At 45.2% G+C, this 22485-nt stretch overlaps 1 protein-coding gene across 2 annotated transcripts in view; it reads left to right on the top strand.

Moving 5' to 3' along the window:
* The window catches only part of LOC135899727 (glutamate receptor ionotropic, kainate 2-like), a 244053-nt gene that overhangs the window by 108680 nt on the left and 112888 nt on the right, over positions 1-22485 (top strand). Inside the window, exon 3 of one of the 2 annotated variants that reach the window (XM_070538452.1) lies at positions 14800-15110. In XM_070538452.1, coding sequence (XP_070394553.1) covers positions 14837-15110 — 274 coding nt within the window. In that variant the 5' untranslated portion in view covers positions 14800-14836. The remainder of the gene's footprint in view (positions 1-14799; positions 15111-22485) is intronic. The other variant, XM_065429051.2, reaches the window with a different exon arrangement.

A 22485-nucleotide genomic window follows, 5' to 3' on the forward strand; every position in this document is an offset into this window, starting at 1 on the left:
AAAAAATAATATGGGTACGCTGTATGAGGGACACAGCCACAGTGGGGTGCATGAAACATCTTGTGCATGCTGCAAGCAATGTATGGGGACTATGGTAAGAAATGACGTGACCAAATGTGCAAGCTACCACGAATTAGCAAGCTTACATGCATAACTTACGTTGCAGCTAGTGGGGTCTCACTGTCTAATTTCACAATCGTGCTTGCTCCCTATTCGTAGTGAGCCCATTTGTGTTTTGCGGAAGGAAGGAAGGAAAAAGTGGAAAAGGAAGGCAGGGAGGTTAACCAGTTTAGCTTAACCGGTTTGCTACCCTACACATGGGAGTGGGATCGGGCGGATGAAAGATGGGGAGAAGAGATAGAGAGCACATAACACGGCACTCACATAGTTAGTTACAGTCTGTCACTCTTGCGCGGTACGTGACATCACTGTCACAGCCGCTTGTCCAAGCCCGTCTCCTTCATAAACCGAAGTAGCCCCTTCGTCGCCTTCAGCTGCGATGACTTCGGTCGGTGATATGTGAAAATAGTTGCTACTGACAATAGGGTGGTTGGGCGCTAAGGTAAAGAAATCCCCCCTCCCCCTCGCCCATACTGGTGGCGCCCGAGGATGCCCTTCACCACTCGAGCTCGACGCACTCGTGGATGGGTGAGGCTCATTGCGATTGCGCTCACTATGGAGACGGACACGTTCCTCATCCTCAATGAAAATGGTTGGATATCCTTACGTCTTCTGACCCGAGTCTATTCATGCCACTTCTATGCCGTACAGGTCGAAAGCAGGCGTGCCATGTTGTGCCTCTCTAAACGCCGAGCGAGAGTCTAAATGTAGCTGCGATTCCGCCATGTGTGGCCCAACAACGGCACCATATTTGCATACCACACATGCACGATTGAGTAATGGCTTCATTTCTCAACACAACGATTCTAAACAAAGACGCATTACGGGCACAGTTGCAAAGATATGAGGGATCGTGTTTTGTTTACTTGCCGTTTTAGAAAGTGGCGGCCCCTGGACCGATTTTAAAGACATTTCATGTGAATATATGAGGCTGGCAAGCTGTTAGGCCTTAGAGTGAGCATAGAAAACACGCAATTACATGCCTCAACGTCGCTTTAGTGCGTAACATATTTCACGTGTGGCACCACCTCTGTTAAGGCAACCACCACCTACGCCAGTGACTCATTTGCTAGCACTTTCCATGTGAGGACTCGTGCCGCGTAGAACCGACCTTACTGGGATTTCAACTACCAGCGTGATCGCCTTTTCAGTATTAGTTCACCTGCTCGAAAAGCTTATTCGCAAGGATTGCCATGCTGAGTCGATTGCGAGCGAGCCTCCCCATTAGAATATACTGGAACTTCCCGTATCAGCTGCAGTTCTTTTCATGTGCAAGTCCGGTAACTTGTACGTGAGCCTACAAAGGTAAGTTTCGCGGTAAATCTTTATGCAGTGCGGGACGATTCCTTACCAAGCTTTACAAAGTGCCTCTTAAGCTCGTTTAAATGACTGCAATGCAGCGACTGGCGGAGCGATGTGCCAGTCCGCGCCGCCCCTTCCACACTGCGGTAGTCTTCCGTGCGCGTCGCCAGAGCTATAGCACTGCACAAAGCGGCGCGGCTCACTGCTTTGATGCCAAAGCGTCCTCGGACGCCTCGAAACGATGGAATCGCCTCGTGAAACGTGGCTAGCGTGCCCACAGGCATAATGAGCTCGTTTGTGTGGGCACGCCTGGCTCGCCGAGATATACGTGCAGCCAGCTCAGACCGCCGTACATCGAACATGAGAAGATGCGTGCGACAGGGCGATGGGCTAAGGAAAGCCTCGAAATTAAACCTACTCTCTTGTTCAGTGCAATTACACAGTAACTTAGATTCATGTTTTGCGTCGTTTCGGTTACACTTGGGAGGGAAGAAGATATTGTTCTTTTTTTCCGCATAGATGCCGTGCCCGGGTACAGGATGACTTCTAAATTAAGCAATGCACTTTCGGTCTATTTTTCAATACTAAGCAAGCATGACATGGTATAATGTTACCTCAGAGATAGATACTCTGTCGCCAATAAAAAACATATATATATATATATATATATATATATATATATATATATATATATATATATATATATATACTGTACTTTATGGCATGGTTCCTCGTTTGCTGTTCCGATAAATCAGTGAATTAGTGTGTTCAAAGTATGGGCTATCAATTGAACCTGGAGGAAGCTTGTCAGCTAGTTTCATCTTCTTCAATTACCACTGAGTGCTCTTGGCCTAATGAAAGCCAATGAGAAACATATGCCTTGCGGAAAATCCCCCGAATACAACAAACAGTCACTCAAGAAATAGATAAGTGCTATGGTTTATTTTACAACGAAAATTGTTTCCGATTCACTCTTCATTTATGTTTTATTTGGAGGAAGTTATATAAAAGCAATAATGTACACATTTGTAGCGTTTCAATTACGTTCGCAAATATAGATACAAAGGCGATATACTCAAACGGAATTTTTACGGTATACGGCAAAGAACATTGCCGTTTTCGCTTCAAACTTGCTTTAGGAAAAGCGTATGTGCGCTTCCTATTTTGGAGAACACACTTGGCTCGTTCAGAAAAATGACGTTTCTGGGTCGCTGAACGCTCTGTAAGTGAAAGTCTCAGATGCTTTTCTGTAGAGGAGTGAGATTGGAAAGGCTACTCGGCGCGTAAGGAAAAGTGAGAAAAGATCGATCTCAAGGAGTAATTTGCAGGCAAGGATTGCTGATCCTCAGAAGAACTTCAAAGCTTCTAATTGATTAAAAAAGAAAGCCGCAATTTCACCCGAACGGCAAAGCATTGCTTTCGATAGAAAATCAGCAGACTGCATACTAAGTAAGGATAGTACGTTTATCAGCCCTATCAGCAATTGTAAACACTCGCTTTCTCCCTAAATTACCAACCATGGTGTTAGCGTGCATAGCAAATATGAGCACATCACATCGATGGCAGCGGACACCTGCTGTCAAAACTCTGGCGTGAGGAAACGCGGCAGCAGTAGCGAGTGAAGTTTCCTTCGTGCTGTCTATCACTTCAACGCAAACTGAGCGTCGAGAGCACACAACACGCACAAAGGTAAGGGCCGTCGGTGCACCCGGACTCTGCGCCCAATGCAGATCGCTTTCGGGATGTCGCCGCAGCCGCGCGCTACCGACACATGCGCAGTTGCAGCCTTAGTAGACTACCGCCCCACCTCCCCTCCCCCCGGCACCTCGAACGTGGGACGCCTCACTCACGACGGGAGACGGCGCGCAGCGCTTTCCTCCTTTTCGTTGTGGTTGAGTTGAGTTGAGGGGTTGTAGGCTACTGGTGGGATTAGCCTTACACTTGCTGCCGGCAATTGCTGCACCGCAGCGACGCTTAAAATACATATAAATCACAGAAAATGAGACACAGTTGTGGTTGAGATTGAGCCCCTATCGTTGGCTCCCCTCGCACGCTTTCACTGGCACATGCAGCGTAGGACTCGCGTCAACGGTGTTACCGACCTTGGAATTTATACGGAACAGCATGGCGATGGCGACGCCGATCACCGAAATGTGCCGGGTGTGCGCCTATAATTGGTATCGCAGTAAAACAATATAACGAAAAATGAAAAGAAAAAGCGTCAACTTTTTTTTCTTTTTGTGTATTTACTTATTGTTGTTGGGATGAGAATTGGGAACGCAGTCGTCATAGAGTCACCACGCCTGTTTTATGTAGAGACACAGACGCCGAAAAAGGAGAGAGCCATAAATACGCATTGCTCACAAGGTGAAATACAGAACACATCGTCTGTGGGAACTTCTTTACCAACTGCCGAGTTCCCTTCACACATATCGTGGAACTGTTGCCAGTGGAACAAATGGGTTCTTAGACTTTTCTTTCATGGTACACCCAGACAGAGCTTTTCTACTATTGCGGAGATAAACAGCATGAATTTCCCAGTGATACACAGCAGTGCTGGGCACTATAGGACGCCAAATGTCCGGAAGCCGTTAATGAGACGTGAACAATAACAATGCTACCGTGATCAATATCATCACCACATTTAGGCCTACCGCACCACGAGGGGCTCTCCCAGCAAACTCCAATTGTCCCTGTCTTGCGCCAAGTGAGATCACGTTATGCCACTGTTTGGATCTTGGTTTAGCGTAGGCAACGAATTCACGTTTTTACAGCTTGAGGACCGAGAGTGGACTGGCTTTATTCAAAAATAAAAGCAGGATTGCCGAGTGGCAGTGGTGGCGCCCCAGTCGGGCAGCCACTTCGATTTCAGGAAAGGGTAGGGGGAAATGACCCCCACGGCGAGGACAGCGAAATGACGTATAGTTGCTACAACACCACAACATTACCGTACACTACGGTAAAACCCATGCTCTCTCAACGTACCCGCCGCGGTGGCTTAGCGGCTATGTTGCGCTGTTAAGCACGAGGTCGCAGGACCAAATCCTGGTAGCTGCGTTTAGATGGAGGCGAAAAGAAAGAGAAAAAAGAGCGCCCGTGTCCCCAGCTGTTCAAAATTAGTCTGAAGTCCCCCCACTGTGGCGTGCCTCTAAATTAGATCGCAGTCTTGCCAAGAGAAATCCCACAATTTAATTTTTTTAATTGCCCCCACAGCGTTTCAATTTTGGCCACGGTATGCGCGGCGGCCACGGGGAGCTCAAGCGAACGTTGCACGTGACCGAAAAATTCAATAACTCGCAGGAACAAAACCCTTGAAGTAAACGAAAATAAACAGGAGTGCGGAAACGGGCGAAGTAATTAATGTGACACTGCAATCGATGTAAGTTGAAAGAACGAAAGAAGTGTTCAGCTGCAAAGAAATTGCGAGAGTTAGCAAGAACAAAAGAGGGACAAACGAGAATAAAAAAAAGGAACGAAGTACAACCAAACAAGGAAGAACAATGTTTGAGAACTCGATCGAGGGGACCTCGGGCAACTGGAGCTTGAACGAGGAAGCAGGCTGGTCCAGCACGGTCGGACGCTTCACTCGGCACAGTTTTATTTCATCCTTTTATTTGGGGTCTTCGCGGCCCAAGAAGAACTTGACCTTTCCGCGCTTGCACTGAGCTTCATTATCGCCGTGCGTGGTCGGAGAAGCAGAGAAGCTCCCGTAGCTCGAAAGCGCACAGAATGGCCTGAACTTGCACATTCCCTTTCGAGGAATATTTGCTGCACTTAGTGTTCCTTACATTCTTTCGGTGTTTAGGAGCGTGAACCTCTCTGTCAAGCTGAATATCTTCTCTGCGAATGTTTTGCGGATGTAGTCGATTAGACCGTGCGAAATGACTCTCGCTATCGTTTTATTCTTTATGCGAACGATCATCTGTTAGCGTACACGTGTTTTGAAAGCTCGAGAGGTAATGACGCTGAAATGGCAACCGGAAGGGAACATCCACCGGAATATTCCTTTCTTTGCCCAATGCATTCATGCTTTATCATTGGGACAACTCCTTCAAAACAGTAGGAGAAATATAAAAGCGGCTATATTGAAACCACCCACCAATTTCCCATCTGCGGATGTTATGCGACTAAGATAAGTTTTCCGGGAGTTTGTCCGTTGAGTAGTTTCCTCGCACTTCACCATTTGCCACCTCAGTTTCAGCGCAGTCGGCTTTACCCTTGCCCTTCTTTGTACCCTAGACTGCATTGTGTCCTTCTTTTCGTACATATCTTCGTTACTAGGTGTTCCTATGAACTTTCGTGTCCACGGGGATTCCCGAGCATCCTCATGGCGGCACTGTTTTCAGGTTTGCTGAGTTGACTGATGTTTCGCTGTCTCATTAAAAAGTCTGTCCAGAAACGTCCCAAAGAAGCGAAACACAGTCAGATTTTCAGAAAGTGAAGTTAAACGTTGGATATTGTAATGCGTGTCTATCGACTGTACACTGCGCTGAGGAGCGAAGCTTGAAAGCGGCACGCGTCGCTCTGCATGCTGGCGAAAGGGGCCATTTGCAAAGCGAAGTCTATGGCATGCAAGGGCAAAGCTTCAACATAACAACCCACTGCCTCGCCACCCACAGAGTCAGCGCCTTCATTCTGGAAGGCAACGCGCTTCTGAATGTGCACTCTTTCGGCCCACAAAGGCTGTAGCTCAGCATTAGAAGAGCCTGGTGCGAAGCGTAGTATGGCAAAAAAGAAAGGAGCACACACGAATACTCTCGCAGGGCGCACAACCCATTATATGTCAGAGACATTCTTCAGGGAGGCTTTTCTTCCAACGCGTGCGTTCGGTAAGATCTTCACGCATGGTAATGGGTGTACCGAAGTGCACGTTCCAGCGATATCCTCGATGTGCTTCGCAGAGCCGAGAAAGGATTTTGCTCGCACCATCGACCAAAGCGCAGTGAACCTTGACCTTTCCCGATATAGTAGAAACACTCTTGGATTTCTGTCTGACTTCCATTGCTCCCGGCGTGCTTCACCCCTTTCAATGCTTTTCGCGGTAAGTCCTTTTTTTTCTCTGCAATTTTAGCGCATTCTCTTGCCAGACAGCGTTCTTCTTTCGTGCTGTGAGAGAGACACGCTCTCGCGTTTCAGTCTTGCCTTTACGTGACCAACGAGCTTTCGTCTGCTCCTAATGGTCCCTCGTGGGCCGTATATGGCTGCCAGAAACATCTTGATCAGTGCACTCACATCGATGAAGGGGACCACGTGCCGACAGGCTCACTTGTCCACGTAAGAAATACGACAAAAAGTAAAACCCTGAATGGCACTGTTCGATGAACTCTAGACCCGCCTTCTCTTTCAAGCACACGGTGTTTCTGTTTCTGTATTTTCTTTTTTTTTGGAGGGGGGGAGGGTGGGAGGGAGGTCGAGAATAGAGGTTGCTTCTATGAACTGCCCTTGATAAAATCTGATCTTGATAAAAGTGATATGTAGTCAGTGTGGTGAGGCATTGAGAATTATGGGCTGACGGATAAACACAAACTTCTTGTACAGCATGTGTCCATGTCATTGACCCTACCTGTATGGCCACACATTTTCGTCTAGTTGTGTTCCATAATTCTGCAGTTAGAAAATAAAATCTGACGAATAAAATTATACCACAGAATTATCATCACGTAATACTCTACGCCGGATCACATTTATGTAATGCGCTAGGTAGAGGATTTTCACTCGGGAAAGAACATTTAATTCATTTCACTGTATCACAATGCTACAAGAGAACCATTTTGATATGGTCTTTAAAAATTGCATTTGATTAAATTTGACAGTTGTTTTTCGAAGAGAAGATTATGATTCTTCTCATACAGCCTCTCAATAAGTCAAGTAGATGAGATACTATCGCTGCTTCCATTAGTTCACTATAGCCAGCCTTAGCACTGCCATACTTGCGCCATAACCATTGTGCGCAAATATTGATACGCGCGTTATAGCATTTTCTGTATACTTGACTACTGAATTTTAATGAATATAAAAAGCAAATCTTAGCTAATTATAGGCTACCCACCTATGTTTGCAGCACTTTCAGCAAACTCCGTTTATAGAAACTTTATCGCATATCACTAATACTACCAACCTAGTATTGGACGCCCTCTTTATTTTAGAATTAAATTTATGATTCTATATTTGTCGCCGAAGTAAATTTTTAAAGAGTCCGTGAAAGGTAGTTTAAATAAATACAAAACAACAGAGACATTATTGTGAAGACAGGACGTCAGTGAAAAAAGCATGTGTTTTTGTGTGTGTTACACGAATATCTCTTCTTTTTTCTGTTAAGGTTTCTGTGTGCATTGTCCAAGTAAATTCAGAAATTTTACTTTATTAGAAGTTCTCAGAAAAAAATTTGATTATCGTCTATTACATTTGTACAATTAGGGCATCTACAAGACCAATTAGTTCATTTCTCGGTTGTTTGTTCGTGCATTCATTCACAGTATTGGCAACACAATACGCACTTTCACAAGACCTTAAGGTATGGAACTGCTCTTCCATGTACAATTCGTGGAAAGATCAAACAAAACTTTGAGTTGTATTTTTTTTTGCTATCCCGTTTCTTGTTCGCACTAATATTTATGCATGGCAACTCATGCTACAGTGGTGCTGATCAAAGAACAAATTCTCAGCAAGTGTTTTGTTGGTGGTGTGCCTTATTGTGTTGTGTCCTCATGCGTTGTGTCCACTCACCAACGTGATCGCGCAAAGACGGTCGAAAAGAAAGGTTAACCAGAACGAAAATCTGATTTGCTGCCTTACACAGGGGTGTGGGGTAGGGGCACGTAGGAAAATGAGAAGAAAATAGAGAAATGTGCAAGCAGAGCATAACGCACAATTACTGTTGTGCCCCGCACAGAATAGCCGTTAACACTTGCAAGTTGCAGAAGTCCTTGTGCAGGTTTGTTGTCCACAAAAATTGCAACAATGCGTTCGCAGCTCTTTGCTGCGACGGTTTATGAGCGTTTAACTGTCTCTTCGCGACCACAGTCACCACAAGGAGCGTGGTCAGCCATTACAATGCGCAATGCGAAATATTTTGTAAAGTATATCCCTGGCCATAGCGGACAAAGCAGGGTAACATTGCGTCCTGGTGCCTGGACGGATGTAGACCTGGTAGGATGTAAACGTGGACCGAAGAGTACAGGGTGTGCTGTTGGTTGTGCTGAAATTCTGCTGTATTCCACACTGAGAGCGTGATGTATCTTTCCAGCTCGCTAAGCATTCTGGCTGCATGTAACAGTGAGAACAATATCAATTCTCGCGTGTTGTCATCAATCGCTCACTCAGAGACATTAGCGGCGCGATTGTTACCTATGATATGCCGCATTGAGATGGAAACCAATAAAGTGCTATCTCACGTGGTTCTTGCTCGGTCGAATTATGAAAAGGTACTCTGATCTCAAACACCAGTTATTCGTACAGTCGATGCCGCAGGGCTGCTAGCAAAGGCAGCAGCGCCGCTTTCGGAACGCCTAATAAAGTTTGTACTTTAAGTGGATCCAGGCTCGTGGGACGAAGTGCAGCGCGGAGAGGTGCAAGTTCCACAGCCGTAGATATCGTCGGGTGGCATGCCTACAATAAATACCAACGAAATATGTGATGATATATATATATCCTTACCATTTTCTTTATGTGCACTGCGGGACGAAGGCCTCTCCCTGCGCGCTCCACTTATCCCTATCGTGCGCTAGCTGATTCCAACTTGCGCTTGCAAATTTTCTCATTCGAGCTTTTTCTGTGAATTGCTGTCCTCGACGGCACTTCCCTTCTCTTGGCGCCCATTCTGTAACTCTAATGGTCCAACCGTTCTTCTTGACTGCCGATTTCATGGGCTTCACAGCTCATTTTTTTTTCTGAATGTCATGTAAAACATAGAGGGGTTTGGGTGTAGGCCAGTTGGCGGTTCATGATTTGGGAAGTTACCGCAAGAAACACACGAGACGAAGAAAGAGACAACACGAAGCGTTACTGACAATAGATTATTTAATGAAACAAACACAAGACTTGTATAGATCAGACGTGTGCACCCGAAAAGCAAAAATCAGCAGTACACAGAGCGACTTTCGACAGAGGCGTGATACAAATACTAAGAAAAACACTGAAAACTGCTGAGGCACCGAACACGTGTGCGTGACATGGTAAGAAAAAAATGGTCTTTCTCATAAATTGCAACTGACGGCGAGCTAAGGCAATCACCGTCCTTAAAGCGTCGCAAGATTACTGCCTCTACATTCTCTCTTTCCAACTGACCATTTTTTCTGCCGATATTCTCAGTCCACGATAACAAAGGAGAGCAGCCCAAGTAGCTACTGCACTGAATAGCCAAGTTCGACTCTCCAGCAGCCCCCAGAGAACGCTCATGCTAACGCGAGCGAATGTTAATACACCTACCGGCTTGTCCAATATAGACCTGCCGCACTTAAGTGGGATCTTATAAATGACACGTGCCCTGCAAGGCACATGCGAATTTGTATGCTTTGTTTCACAAGAGGCCGAGCTTGTGGTTGCACCTGCCATCATGCTGCACAACTTCGAAACTTTACAAGGTGTTGATAGGACATCGACCCCATATTTACCACAAATATTTTTTTAAGAATATGGCAAGCCCTATCTATATAGGGAAGTACCGCAAAATTCTTCCTACTAGCCTGTTCATAGAAATTGACAGTACTTTGTCCTTTTCCCGAGGCTCAACAAGCAGAGACTCGGCAAATGAAAACCAAAGAGAGAGCTCGGAAAACCCGCCGTTCTCAGATGCCCCACTTGAAGTACAAAACAAGAAAGCTGCTTGTGGGCATGAGTATTCCCTGGGGTCTGCTGGAGAGTCGAACTTGGCTATTTATTGTCATAGCTGCTTGGGTTGATCTATTGTAGAGGCAGTGGCCATGTGACGCTTTAGGGATGGTATTGCGTTAGCTTGCCGTCAGTCGCTATTTCTCAGGAATAACTTTTGTTTATTTTCATTTGATACACACGTGTCCGGTGCCTCAGTAGTCTTCAGCGTTTATGTTAGTATTTGGATCGCACCCCTGTGGAATGTCACTCTGTGTTTTATTGGTTCTTCTCGTTGCTTTTCTGGTGCACGCGTGTGTCTAATCGATATAATCTTCGCGTTCGTTTCCTTAAATCATCAATTGCCAGTGCCGTTTCGTGTTGTCCCTTTCTTCGTCGCATGTGTTCATTGCGGTGACTCCACAAGTCATATAGAATGTCAACTATTTACATTTGCTCTCTAATTCGCACCGCATCCTTCCTGTCTTTTAACGTTACACCTAGCATTTTTAGTTCCATCGCACTTTGCGCAGTCCTTAACTGATCTCCTGGCTTCTTTGTTAACCTCCAAGTTTCTGTGCCATATGTTACCCTATATATAGATAGAATTCAATGAGTGTATACTTTTCTTCGCAGCAGCAGTGCTAAGTTCCCGACTAGGTTATCTCAATGCCTGCCGTATGCTGTCCAGTTAATTTTATTCTTCTGTAAACTTGCTTTTCATGATTAGGGTCCCCTGTGAGTAATTGGCCTAGATAAGCGTACTCTTGCACACAGTCTAGAGGCTAACTGGCGATTATGAATTCTGATTTCCTTGAAAGTTCCATGAGCACAACCGTTTGCTTCTGCATATTTGTATTCAACCCTACTTTTAGGCTTTCTAGGTTAAGGTCCTGAATAATTTTTTACAATTCATCCCCAGTGTTACTGAATAAGACATTGTTATCTGCAAACGGAAGGTTGTTGAGATATTAGCCATTGATTCTCACTTCTAATTTTTCTTCGATAGCGTGTGTAGCCAGTAGCCCACGTGTTCGTGAAGGCACTTCCTTCGCTACGAGATCTGTTATCTCGCATTGCTTTGCTTTTCCGTTCATCTCTGGCCTCGTTGCCGCCGTGCCTCTCCCAGTATTCGCAACATCCCATTATATCCATATTTTATTCTGCACGCCTGTCTCAAAACCTCATCCTATATCTGACGCTGCTGGCCCATCTACACCACTCGTTCATCCCAGTTCACCCTCTTCTACCTCTTATCGCGGCCGTGTCTGGATGCTCTTGTTGATGCCCTGGCTGGCTGCTTTACGCTGACATCCAAGGCTGCTTCAGGGACTTCTTGCGTGCTGCCCCAGACCACCGCCTTTCCTTCTTTCTTTCTTTAGCCACCATCGATCTGAGGCAGCAGCGGGGCGAGTGGATGGCTTGATGAGATTCGGTGACCCGGCGAGCCAGGCGGAACAGCCGCCGAGCAGCATTCTTTGCTCCAACACTCGCTGGCGCGTCTCGGTTTGTCCGTTGCAGTTACGCTTGTTCTGGTGTGGCAAGAGCGCTACGACTGCGCCATCTTGCCCGTGTTTTCCGTCGGTTGCGCGATCTGTGCTTCGTAGCTACTGCGCTATAGCGTTTCCCCTTTCTCTTTCTTTGGGGGCAAAATGCAGCCGTGTTTCCTTTTTTTCTTCTTCTAATGTTACGGCTGATAAATGCTGCCACCCTAACAGAGGAACATTCGAGTCCGAAGAGGCTCTTTAGGGAAACCGCCAACCCTGTGCTTTTCTAAGGAAGACTCCGTCCCATTCTGCGTATCTGCGACAGGAAAACTCGCTTCATTCTGACACTGGCGAAGATAAAGGACGCTGGTAGACAAAGCGAATGTTCGCAACATTGAGATAGAGGAAAATGTAGAATTCTTCAACGAGATTCGCCTTTCCAAGAAATCGGGATAACCTGAAAATAGAGAAAGAACGTTGTTACGAAGAAGACGGAGATTGTGTGACGACTATTTCTGTATATGACCCTAAACATTGCGTTGCACAGGCTGCTTGAAGGTGCGGTTGAATAACCTATATAAAATATATTCGAAACGCTGCAATGTCCTGTTCATAAGGGACAACCTCCAGCGACACAACGTCAAAAATGAGAAACCACCTTGCAAATTAAACAGAAACTCGCTTGAACAAAACTATTATGTCTAATTATTTGAGCAGCTGTGACGCTTGCAAGTACTTATTTTTTAGGGGGGTGGGGCGGTTAAGCGGTCATTGAGGCCTAAGAACGCCCTTTAGGCAAAAAAGTGGATAGTCAAAAATATCTTGTCGGTGCTCCTTTAATGCCGCAGAAAGAAAATAAAGAAAAGGGAAGACACAAACGGAGGCCTCTGTAACCATTTTGTTAGAGTTCGGCTGATCGTCTGACGCGGCGCGAAATGCCTCCTAGATGCCAACGGTGTCGCACAAAAATAACAAGTTTTCCAAGTTTGTACATAGCCAGACATAATAAATCATGGGGTTTAACGTCCATAAGCGATATACTGAGAGGAAGGCCGCAGCGAAGGCCCCCGGATCAATTTGGAACCCCAGAGGTTCTTTCCCGTACGCAGCTAAAATATGGCTCGCGAGCGTGGTTGCATTCCACCCGCGTCGTAACGCGGCCACGATCGTAAATTGAACCCACGGCCTCGCACTAAAACCGTACGACGTCGTGGTTACAGAGCAAGAGCGACGTATATTCTCATAATTTGATGAAATTATAGGAAATGCAGCGAAACAAATGCGCAAACAATACACATCGATTGCTGTTACAGCAATTATCATTTTACTGCTTGTCTTCTGCGTACGTGTTCTTTCGCTCTATTTTATTTTGGCTTATCATTTACCGACTCGCCGTGACGGCATCATGTGGCCCCTATGTTTCGGAAGCTTGCAAGGCTTTCACTGTACAAGGGGCGAGCTCAGAACACTAGTCGTTAATTTAGTTGTGCGCGATATATATATATATATACATATATATATATATATATATATATATATATATATATATATATATATATATATATATATATATATATATAAGCCTTTGCCACACGACTGACAGACTCCTCGTTGTCTCCCAATACGGCTTTGTATTGTTGGATACATGTTATATACACGTGTTTTTCCAAACTTGAATGACGCCCGCAAAAAATACACGCAATATTGCCGCACTACTGGCCGCTCGTAGCACATTGCATATATTCGCGGTCTACTTTCGCGCTCGGCAAAACGCTCTTATAGCACGTATCAAGCGACAGAAAGCTGCGTCGGGACTTTTATATGTTGTTCTACAATTTTCTCATTGACACTTTTCATCTAATTATAATATGTGTTGAGCTGGGTAATTATTTAAGACTAATTGTCTAGTTAGGCGGAAAGAAAAAGAATAATCGGAGTACCTCCAAGCGATGGCAAAAACGCAACTTTGGCTCTGTTCTGCTACGTGGCATTTGCATATTTTTTATGGTTGGCTCAAATTACGTAAGAAAACCTGTACACAACTTTCCAGCTGGACTTTTCATGTTGCAGTAAGATTCTTCGCGTCATGATCCCAACAATACCAAACCATTTCCGAAGTGACCGCTTTTCAACTACAGTGTACGTAAAGTACAAATCACTTAAAATCCATAACGGTTTTGCAAATAAGAACATGGGCTGCTTGCAATTGAAGCTTTTTGGCGTTTCCGTTTTCATCATTTTGTTTTCTCACTTCGAGATTTTACTCTACGCGATTAAAATATCTAAGTTCTCGAACAAGCTTTTCAAAATAAAAAGGTGGGAAAGATTTTTCAGTTGTGCTTACCACGCTCGTGCGTAGAGATGCGGTATCAGTGGCTATAGTCGTGCTCGACAAGTATGGTTCACAAGGATTGTGCCTGCGATAATATGGGTTCACCTCTGCGTCTGTGTTTCAGTTCCGGGCGGTTATCGATTCGTCCTTATGGTGCAGGAAGCTCACATTTGCTTCTCGCCCTTCTAGACTACGGTGAGGCAGATGGCTCTCAACCACCTAATGAGGAGTTTCGAGGTCGATAGTGGCGAGAAAGATGGCGTTAAACTAATTACGCTAATTGGAAAACAATTTGCAAATGTGATTCGCAGATGGCGAATCAGGGAAGCGGATGTTATCTGAAAACGTGGCAGCGAATAGTAACCAAGAAGTTGCTATTGTGAACGCATTATGGTGCTAGTGTAGGCGAGTTGGTATATGCCAAATGACTAACAAGCAAACAAATATGTTTGTTTTTCAAGAAGAATACGAATTTTTTTTTGGAAAGGCAAAGACTAAAGGCGAAAATACTTGACTATGTGTTGGCCCCTTGATTGTCAGTGACGAGGATGAAGGTCCGATTATCAAATAGCGAGATGTAGTCGTGGTTTCCTAGCAATACATCCGTACTAAATCTTCCACTTTACCATTTTGCTGTATTTTGGTTGCGCGAACCCGCAGCAAATTGAACGCGACATACACGCGGCCTGTCAGTGCAATACCACTTCTATAACAAGCCGCGCGTAGCTGCTCAGTAACCTGAGCGACTAGCACTTCATCTTCTGTCGCAGCCTGCAAGCTGCTGTCGATGGGCGTGATGGCCATCGTGGGACCGAGTTCGGGCCCCGGTTCTGCCGCCGTGGACGCCGCGTGCAAGCGGTCACGTGTCCCCCACCTCGTCACCCGTGCGCCGGGCAGCGGCATCGGCGACGGCGGTGTCAGCAGTGACGAAGGCAGCGGAGACTCGTCATCCATCTCAATCCGCGTTTCACCTCGGCGTGCCAATCTGGGATCTGCGCTGAAAGGACTCTTGGACATCAAGGGCTGGTCGTCTTTCACAATCGTCTACGAGGACAGCCTGAGTAAGTGGTGTGATGTTTCCTCACTGACAGCTGGTATGCAGAGGCGAATCCCTTCGGCGAGTTCTTGAGCAGGTGCCTTTACTTGAAAAGGACACTGACGCGAGGTATTAAATAGGTAATGCAATGTGTTCTTTTATAGTCTATTTTAGTTATTTACCATGATATGTGTACTCATAAAAGACGAAAAATGGTCAAAGCTTTCCTTTCTTGCATTTCGTGCCGAAACGTGAGTGCGACGTCATGCATTGCTAAGTATCATTCGTATTTTTCCCTTTTCTGGCTTGCGAAGTGGCTTTTCGGGCGTACTGAGTGGATTTTCCCATATTGTAACATAGCACGAAGTTAACTAAATGTTTCTGGATGTGCTGCTACTGCAGAAAGAACGCCCTGCGTTTCCTGTGCAGGCGTTATTGTCTGAACCTTTTCTTATATCTTTTTTTTGAGAAACAACAAAATTTAATGCTTGCACCTTCCGAATAACACTAGCCCTCGCGATTTATCAAGCGACCATCAAGAGTGTCAGCTTGCAGACTGTGTTAGGCGCTGTACCTTACTCAGAACGCGTGTGTACACGTTTAGGCATGACAGCGGGCATAAACAAAACCCTTATGGTCAAAGAAAGAATGCGTAAAACCATACAACCCATCCTGTTTTATATTTCTATTCTGTGTTCATCTGTGTTGCGTGCTGCCCTGCCTGTAGTTAGGGATAAACAAAGAAACCCAAACCATAGTTTTACGTCCGTGAAGTTAGGTTGGCGTGCAGAAAATATTCAAAGCTGTCTTATGCGCAATATCGACCCTAATACGGTTCCGTGGGGCAACGATATGAGCCTATTTAAGGGTCCTGCTTGCTAAAAAAGAAAAGAAAAATAAACAAGAACAGAATGTAATCGCAATTGCTGGAGAAATGTAAGTCGCCTGCCGCGTAAGGAGCATACATTTAGCAAGCCGGAACGCATCGGAATAATGCCTTCTATACCATCCTCACCTCCCTCCTCATTCCCCTCCTTCTCCCCTCCCCCTACCAGCCAACGTTCCCCAGAGAGGTGCCGTCTAGCCGCACTGCGCCTACTCGTCGGCACTTGCTATTTTCACTTCTCAAAAGAAGTGCTGGAGAAAGAAAAAAAGAAATGGCGCTTACTCGAAGCACGTTACCGCGCCCACGCAGCCGCGGCGTCCGGTGGTGCCCCGAGCGAGTAGTTAATTAGGGAGGGATCTCACTTAGGCGTCTCCAAAGGGTTCGAGAGGCGCGCGAGCCGCAACATCCCCGGACGGTCTGCGTGGGTGAGGGGGGATATTTTAAAACAGGCCTCGGGAATCGCTTTCCCAGATAACAAACCCTTTGCGCTTTCGCATATTTGTTTATTGTATTTCTTTTGGGAAACCACGAAGGGCAAGTGGACGGCGCAGCGGTTACCTTTCGCGTTCTTTGCAACTGTTTACTTTCTTCCTTTTGTTTTTCGTCTTGAATAGCGCCTTTGTTATGTTAGAGATATTGATTTGGCAATTATGCAGCTTGCAGATGACCTTGCTCTCTCGTCAGAATTTTGTGTTAGATCTCAGCTGCCTGTGTTGGCTGAATTATTCTGAACAAAGGTGATTGACGATTCGGAAAAGTCTAACGAACCTTGAGAATGCCATCTGCGTTTGCAAGAGAACTCGTAAGCAAACCGCCGCCCTTCTAGAAACAATGCGACACTTGGCACTAATGGTATTGCAGCCGAAATGTTGTTATCAGGAACAGCAGAAAAATAACGCGATAGCAGGTTGTAGAACATTAGCGAAATGGCATTCTTTAGCACAAATGAACAAAACTAAACTTCTGAGAAAAAAAAAGCCACTGTGTTCGAACTTCGTTTACGGGCACTTTGGATAAACGTATTCTTTCATTGCAAATTTGAAGACTCGGGAAACTATCGTGCACCGGAATGAGCTTTGTAACAAGGCAGTTTCAATGCGTGAACCTCATAGCGCCACTTTTTCTAAGGCGTTAATTTTTTTTTCCCCTTCACTCGTCTCATAATTTTGTAGGTCTCACTGCATGCGTAATAGAAACCATGTGGCTGTCGTTGTGAAATGAACAGCTGCATATGTAATACCTTACTGAATTAGCCCATGGGGAGTTGATGGTGGTGGGCGACTGCTGATGGCTGAGGGCGGTTCTTTAGCTCTCGTTTCCACTTCAGGTCGTCGTCTTCGAGCGTTGGAAGGTAGAATATTTTAATAAATTATAACTTTGAATTGCGCGAACTCGTGTGAAGAAAGAAAAACACAACTCCGATCTAAGTGATAGCGGCGAGTGGAGTGGATACTGGGAGATCGAAAGCTGCATGAACCATTTGATCTTAGCAGACATTATTTCACTAAATATTTCTTCCAGATTAACATATCGTGCAATTGCTTTTGACAGTGTGGCCCTAAACCGTAGAGTGCCAGACCACATTGAAGTTACATCGGTATGTTAATAATTTCGACATTATTACAGTGTTATGCCAAGCACGTATATTCCGGTATTCGAGCTTTATTTCTAATGACCGCAGCCCACATTGAGGAGCATACTTTTTCCTTTCTCGTTGCCACATTCTTTTGGCTGTGTTGAGCTCACTTGGTGCATCAGCTTTGAATAACGGTTGCTTGCTCCCTGCTCTGACTTAATGTCCATGTTCGTCTATGTCGCATCATAGAACATCATGGACTGTGTAATTTTTGCCTTAACAATTAGCAGAATATGTCCCTCTCTTATCAAGAAAGTTCGCGAATGGTGTGCTGCTTTTGGCACACCATTCAATCCAGCGACAATCTTCTGAAGTTGTTTTTTTTTATTAACCTCCTGCCTTCCAGTGCAAAAACTGTCGTTATAATTTCGGCACATTGAACCGGCGAAGAATAAAAGGTGGCATAGAGCGTTTTGAAGAGACAGGTAAAAAATTCTGCTTTTGCGACGCACTTTACAAAATAAAGAAAGTTAGAAAGAAATGTTTCCGGAAAATAAAGGATATCGCTTCTCGCCGCAAGTTACGTGCTTTCGAAAACGATGCACGAAGCGACATGCCGGCGCACTGGGCGTCCGCTAACGTAGCTACAAGGTCATAAACGCGTTCGGACCCTTCCCCGACACTTAGTCCCTCTATTTAAATACCACAGGCGCGCAATGGCGACATTTCAGCTCGCCCCAATGTTTTTTATCGTCGTCCGCGCTCAGACATCTTCCAATCGTGCTCACCAAAGACTCGGAAGTGGGCCACATTTCTTTTTATTTTATTTTTTGCGTTGCCGCCAACCCATGGAGCGGGACAATGGCAGCGAAGGCCCGCCGAAATGCGAGACGGGAGAAAACACTGCAGAAAAAGCAGGACATTGTTCGCCAACCGGGTTTAATGTTTTTTACCTTGTCTCGCCCGTGTGCGGCGGATAGCTATGTACTCCTTCGCGACTGCGTTCGTTTGTTTCCTCAGTTCGTCTGCTTCCCACCGGATGTTCGGGTGCATGACCTCGCCAAATGCACGGGCTAAGAATGCAAGAAGGAAAGACAAATATGAGCGTACGATTGAAACCGTTACACGGAGAATACGAAAAGAAAATCGAATGCGCTTGGAACATGGAAGTGCCGCTTCACTGAGATTTGTGTACGTGCTTCCGTACGTATCTGTGGCCGCATGCGTGTGTGTGCCTGTTTGCGCGTGTATTCGTCTGCGCGTTCGTGTGTGCACCTGAAGGTGTAGGATACTCCAGAGTGAAGAGCGATCCCATTTCGTATCAGGGCAAGTGGAGATGGAGGCTTGCAGAATTCCATTTCCGTTTGCATTCCACATTCCTACGTTTAACCAAAGCGTCCTTCAATGAGTCGGCATTGTCACCCGTCTCCAGATTGTTCTCCACTCCACGGGAGGTTTGTTTACTTTGACCCGGTCTCCGCGCTTTCACGTAGTTGAGGGGATTTTTCGGCGTTGCCTGTGTTCGTGTTTCTTTCTGTTTTGTCCGCTCTGCCACCGCAGTCTTGCAATAGAAAGACCAGCTATGCGGAGAATTCCGTGCTTTCAATGTGGCTTCAGCGGACTTATGATGTAAGTAAATAACCGTACATTAAAACAAGAAAGCGAGCAGAAAATAAAGCAGAATGTCGTGTTGTAAGCGACACTTTTTCCATGTATGGGAGCAGTAGACGCAGCTGCAAATAACTTGGAACTATCGTTCCTCTGGTTGTCAGGGTCGATGAGAAGCGCGAAAAAAAAATATTGCGCTTTCTTCTGCTTTAGGATTTTGCCATCGGTCCTTTTGCAAGGCAACGTAGTTCGCCTCACACGCTGCAACAATGCATGTGGTGACTCATGAAAATGCTTCGTCACTGTCTTCAACGTACCACGCGGCAACAACAACAAAAGATTCATGCTTCATTTCACCAGACCGCACCAGCGCCTGCTAATTTAGCGACCAGGTCGCAAAATAAGCTGAGCTGAATCTCTTAACGGCGTAAGATATAGTGATGTGGCTTCGCACAATATGCCACACGGCATCAAAATCTCTAGATAATGAATTGGCATTAAACGGATGTACTCACCAAAGAAAAAATATTTCCATGAAAATGTATTGTGTTAATTTCAGAACATCGATGAAATTATGGGAACTGCTAATACGCAGCTAGTTTTTGTGTAATTGTAGCAAAACATGGATATTTGACGTCGGTGGGATTCGCGAATGCATACAGTCTTGATATTGTTCGATATAAGATCCACTAAGCAGAACACCTTGTGAAATTTTTCAACGTAATAATTGATCTTATGTGAATTGAACGTCCTTGAGCGTTCGCTCTTCCTTCGGTCGGGCTTCTTTATCACTCCTAATATCGTTCCGACTAAATGTCATTAGGTGGAACATTCTATTCTTGTCATACGTGCGTTCCGCCACGTAAGAGGAACAAATTTGCAGAAATATTCCACGTACTTTGCGGAACTTATGTGGAACGATATTGCCACGATACTGAAGGCCACGCTTACTGAACATGATGATTTCGAAGCGAGTGCCACACCACATGCCAATTTGTTTGGCTCTCGCGTTTACCCCGAAGCGGATATTTATGAACGTAAGCAAGATTTTTCCTCTATAAGTCAGCTAAGTTCTCAATCTCGAACTTTTGGAGCTGTTCAGCGCTCATGCCCATCAACCTTTAAAGAAATAATAATGATGAAGAAACACGGAGATATATGCTACGAGGCATCGTCGGAACCACGCTATAGAGGGCCTTGTTGAATCCCGTGGGATTGAAAAAAAAAATCTTTATTTTCGCTTATTCTTCTGCGCATTTCGCATATTCCGGCTGTTATGCTTCCACTGCTGTCTTCGGAAGCAGTTCATTTTCCATCTTGGCTCGGAGTTAGATGTTTCCCTGTAAAGAGTCGATCATAATAACCCTTCAACAAATGCGGGCGTCGCATTGTAAGGTGCGGCTGTGTGTGCTTCTTCCATTATGATGGCGTTTCTTGCTGTGCCTACCGTAACTTCTCGTGGTTCTCTTGTTTCCGAGATGGTTTATGCCTGCTCGCTGTGTTTTTTTAATAAAGCGAGAGTAGCTGCCATGGTTGAAGTCCTACTGTCCAATTCAACTCATTGCACTGTTATTTGCTGCGGTGTATAGTGGCGGAAAGAGAGAAAGAAAAGTCACATAGTTGAATTAGGTTGGAGCTGGCTTGCTGCCCTAATCTGCATAACGAAGAATTCAATAGTAGTAGAGTTCGATGTAGTAGAATTTAATATGTATTAACCTTAGTAGCTTTTTTGTGAATGCCCCTTCTTCATATATAAAGAAAACGTAGAGTGGATGGAACGAAATTGAAATTGGCAGAAAAGAAAAAAAAAGGACAGAAAGCGATAACGAAAAGGTCATGAAGTTTTGCGTTGCACAGACGCACAGAGACAACCGCGCAATCAAAGGCAGTCGCAGAGCCCAGGGGTATTTGAAGAGTGCAGCAGTGCTCTGGTGGCTTTGTGTGCGCATGACGGCAGGGTCTATATCGGGTGTAGTGGCGAAGTCTGAGCTAAAGTTACTGCGAGACGTAGTGTTGGGCCGTGTACCGTTGATATACGCCCGACTTCTTTCGACTCTCCGCGTCTCTCTCAAGTGCGGTCTGCACAAAGGTTGCGCCTTTCGCTGGTGCACCGCGTTCAGCTTCAATTGCAGACTGTGCTTATACGTCGTTCTTTGCTCAACGTGCAACAACAGAAGAATTCCTCGAAGGCATGTATTCAGACGCATGAGTGGTTCTCTACTTAGGGAGTTTGTATTGCCCTCCTTAATGTGTTTTTACTTTGTTTCGTTAAATCTTTGATTCATTCTGTTTTTTTTTCTTATTCGTGCCATTGGTCGAGGGCCTATAAAAAGAAATAAAGGGAAAGTGCATCAAATAAGTGTGTGCAGCCCTGTCTGATGCAAGTATAGCGTCCCTTTATGGCTGCTGGAGTCTACGGCTTACTTCTTGGTTTTTAACGCGCGACCGCGGAACTTCGTACCATGCAATACGTCTCCCTGGTTTATGTTCTTGCACATTTATCATAGTGCGCGTTTGAAGATTAAAAATATGCCTAAAACACCAACTGATCATCTCCATTTCTTTCTTCGCATGAATGCGGACGTCTGTTAAGAAACCTAAAGTAAACATTCTCTTTTTACGTATGAGGAGTCGGTGTATGTAATTACAGCAAATTGTAGACAACTAGAGATGCGCCAGCCACCGCGTCATTTGCATACCTAATTGCGCAACTGAACAACAAGCGCTGCATAAATATCCCCAGAGCAGCACATGCACGCTCAAAGGGCGCATGATTCCCTCAATAAACCGAATACATCTTTTTTTATGTTTTTTTTTTCAGTTTTAAATTCAATATCTTTCGCCGGGTCTCTAATGCGTTTTTGCACACAGATATGTTATTCATAACTTTTCCATTCACAACCGCAGCTTTGGCGGTGCTTGAGCTCCAATTTGTTTGATTTAAACTCAAAATGAATAGCAAAAGGCTTTTGAAGTTCCACTGCACAAACTTAGATAATTTGATAGTTGCGGCGCCGAGGTATAACGCCTGACTTTCGACCTAAAATTAGGCCTAGCGAACCGGCTGAGTTCGAGGTAATCGGCACGCCTCAATAGGCTCAAGCGTAAACAAAAGAAACGAATTGTAGAGTTCAGTTATGGTCACGGTGCTGTTAACTACAGTGTATTTTTTCCTATTATGTGCATGTGACGCTCCAGTGATGGCGAGCGCCATTACATCATATTATGTACATTACATAAAAGTAAATTTCTTTAGAGTGGCAGCGAATAGCTTAGTTTCCAGTTGTGCCGTGTTAAGGTTCACCTCGCCTGTCAATGCGCGAGGTATGA

Source organism: Dermacentor albipictus, chromosome 5, assembly GCF_038994185.2.
Source record: "Dermacentor albipictus isolate Rhodes 1998 colony chromosome 5, USDA_Dalb.pri_finalv2, whole genome shotgun sequence".
NCBI lineage: Eukaryota > Metazoa > Arthropoda > Arachnida > Ixodida > Ixodidae > Dermacentor > Dermacentor albipictus.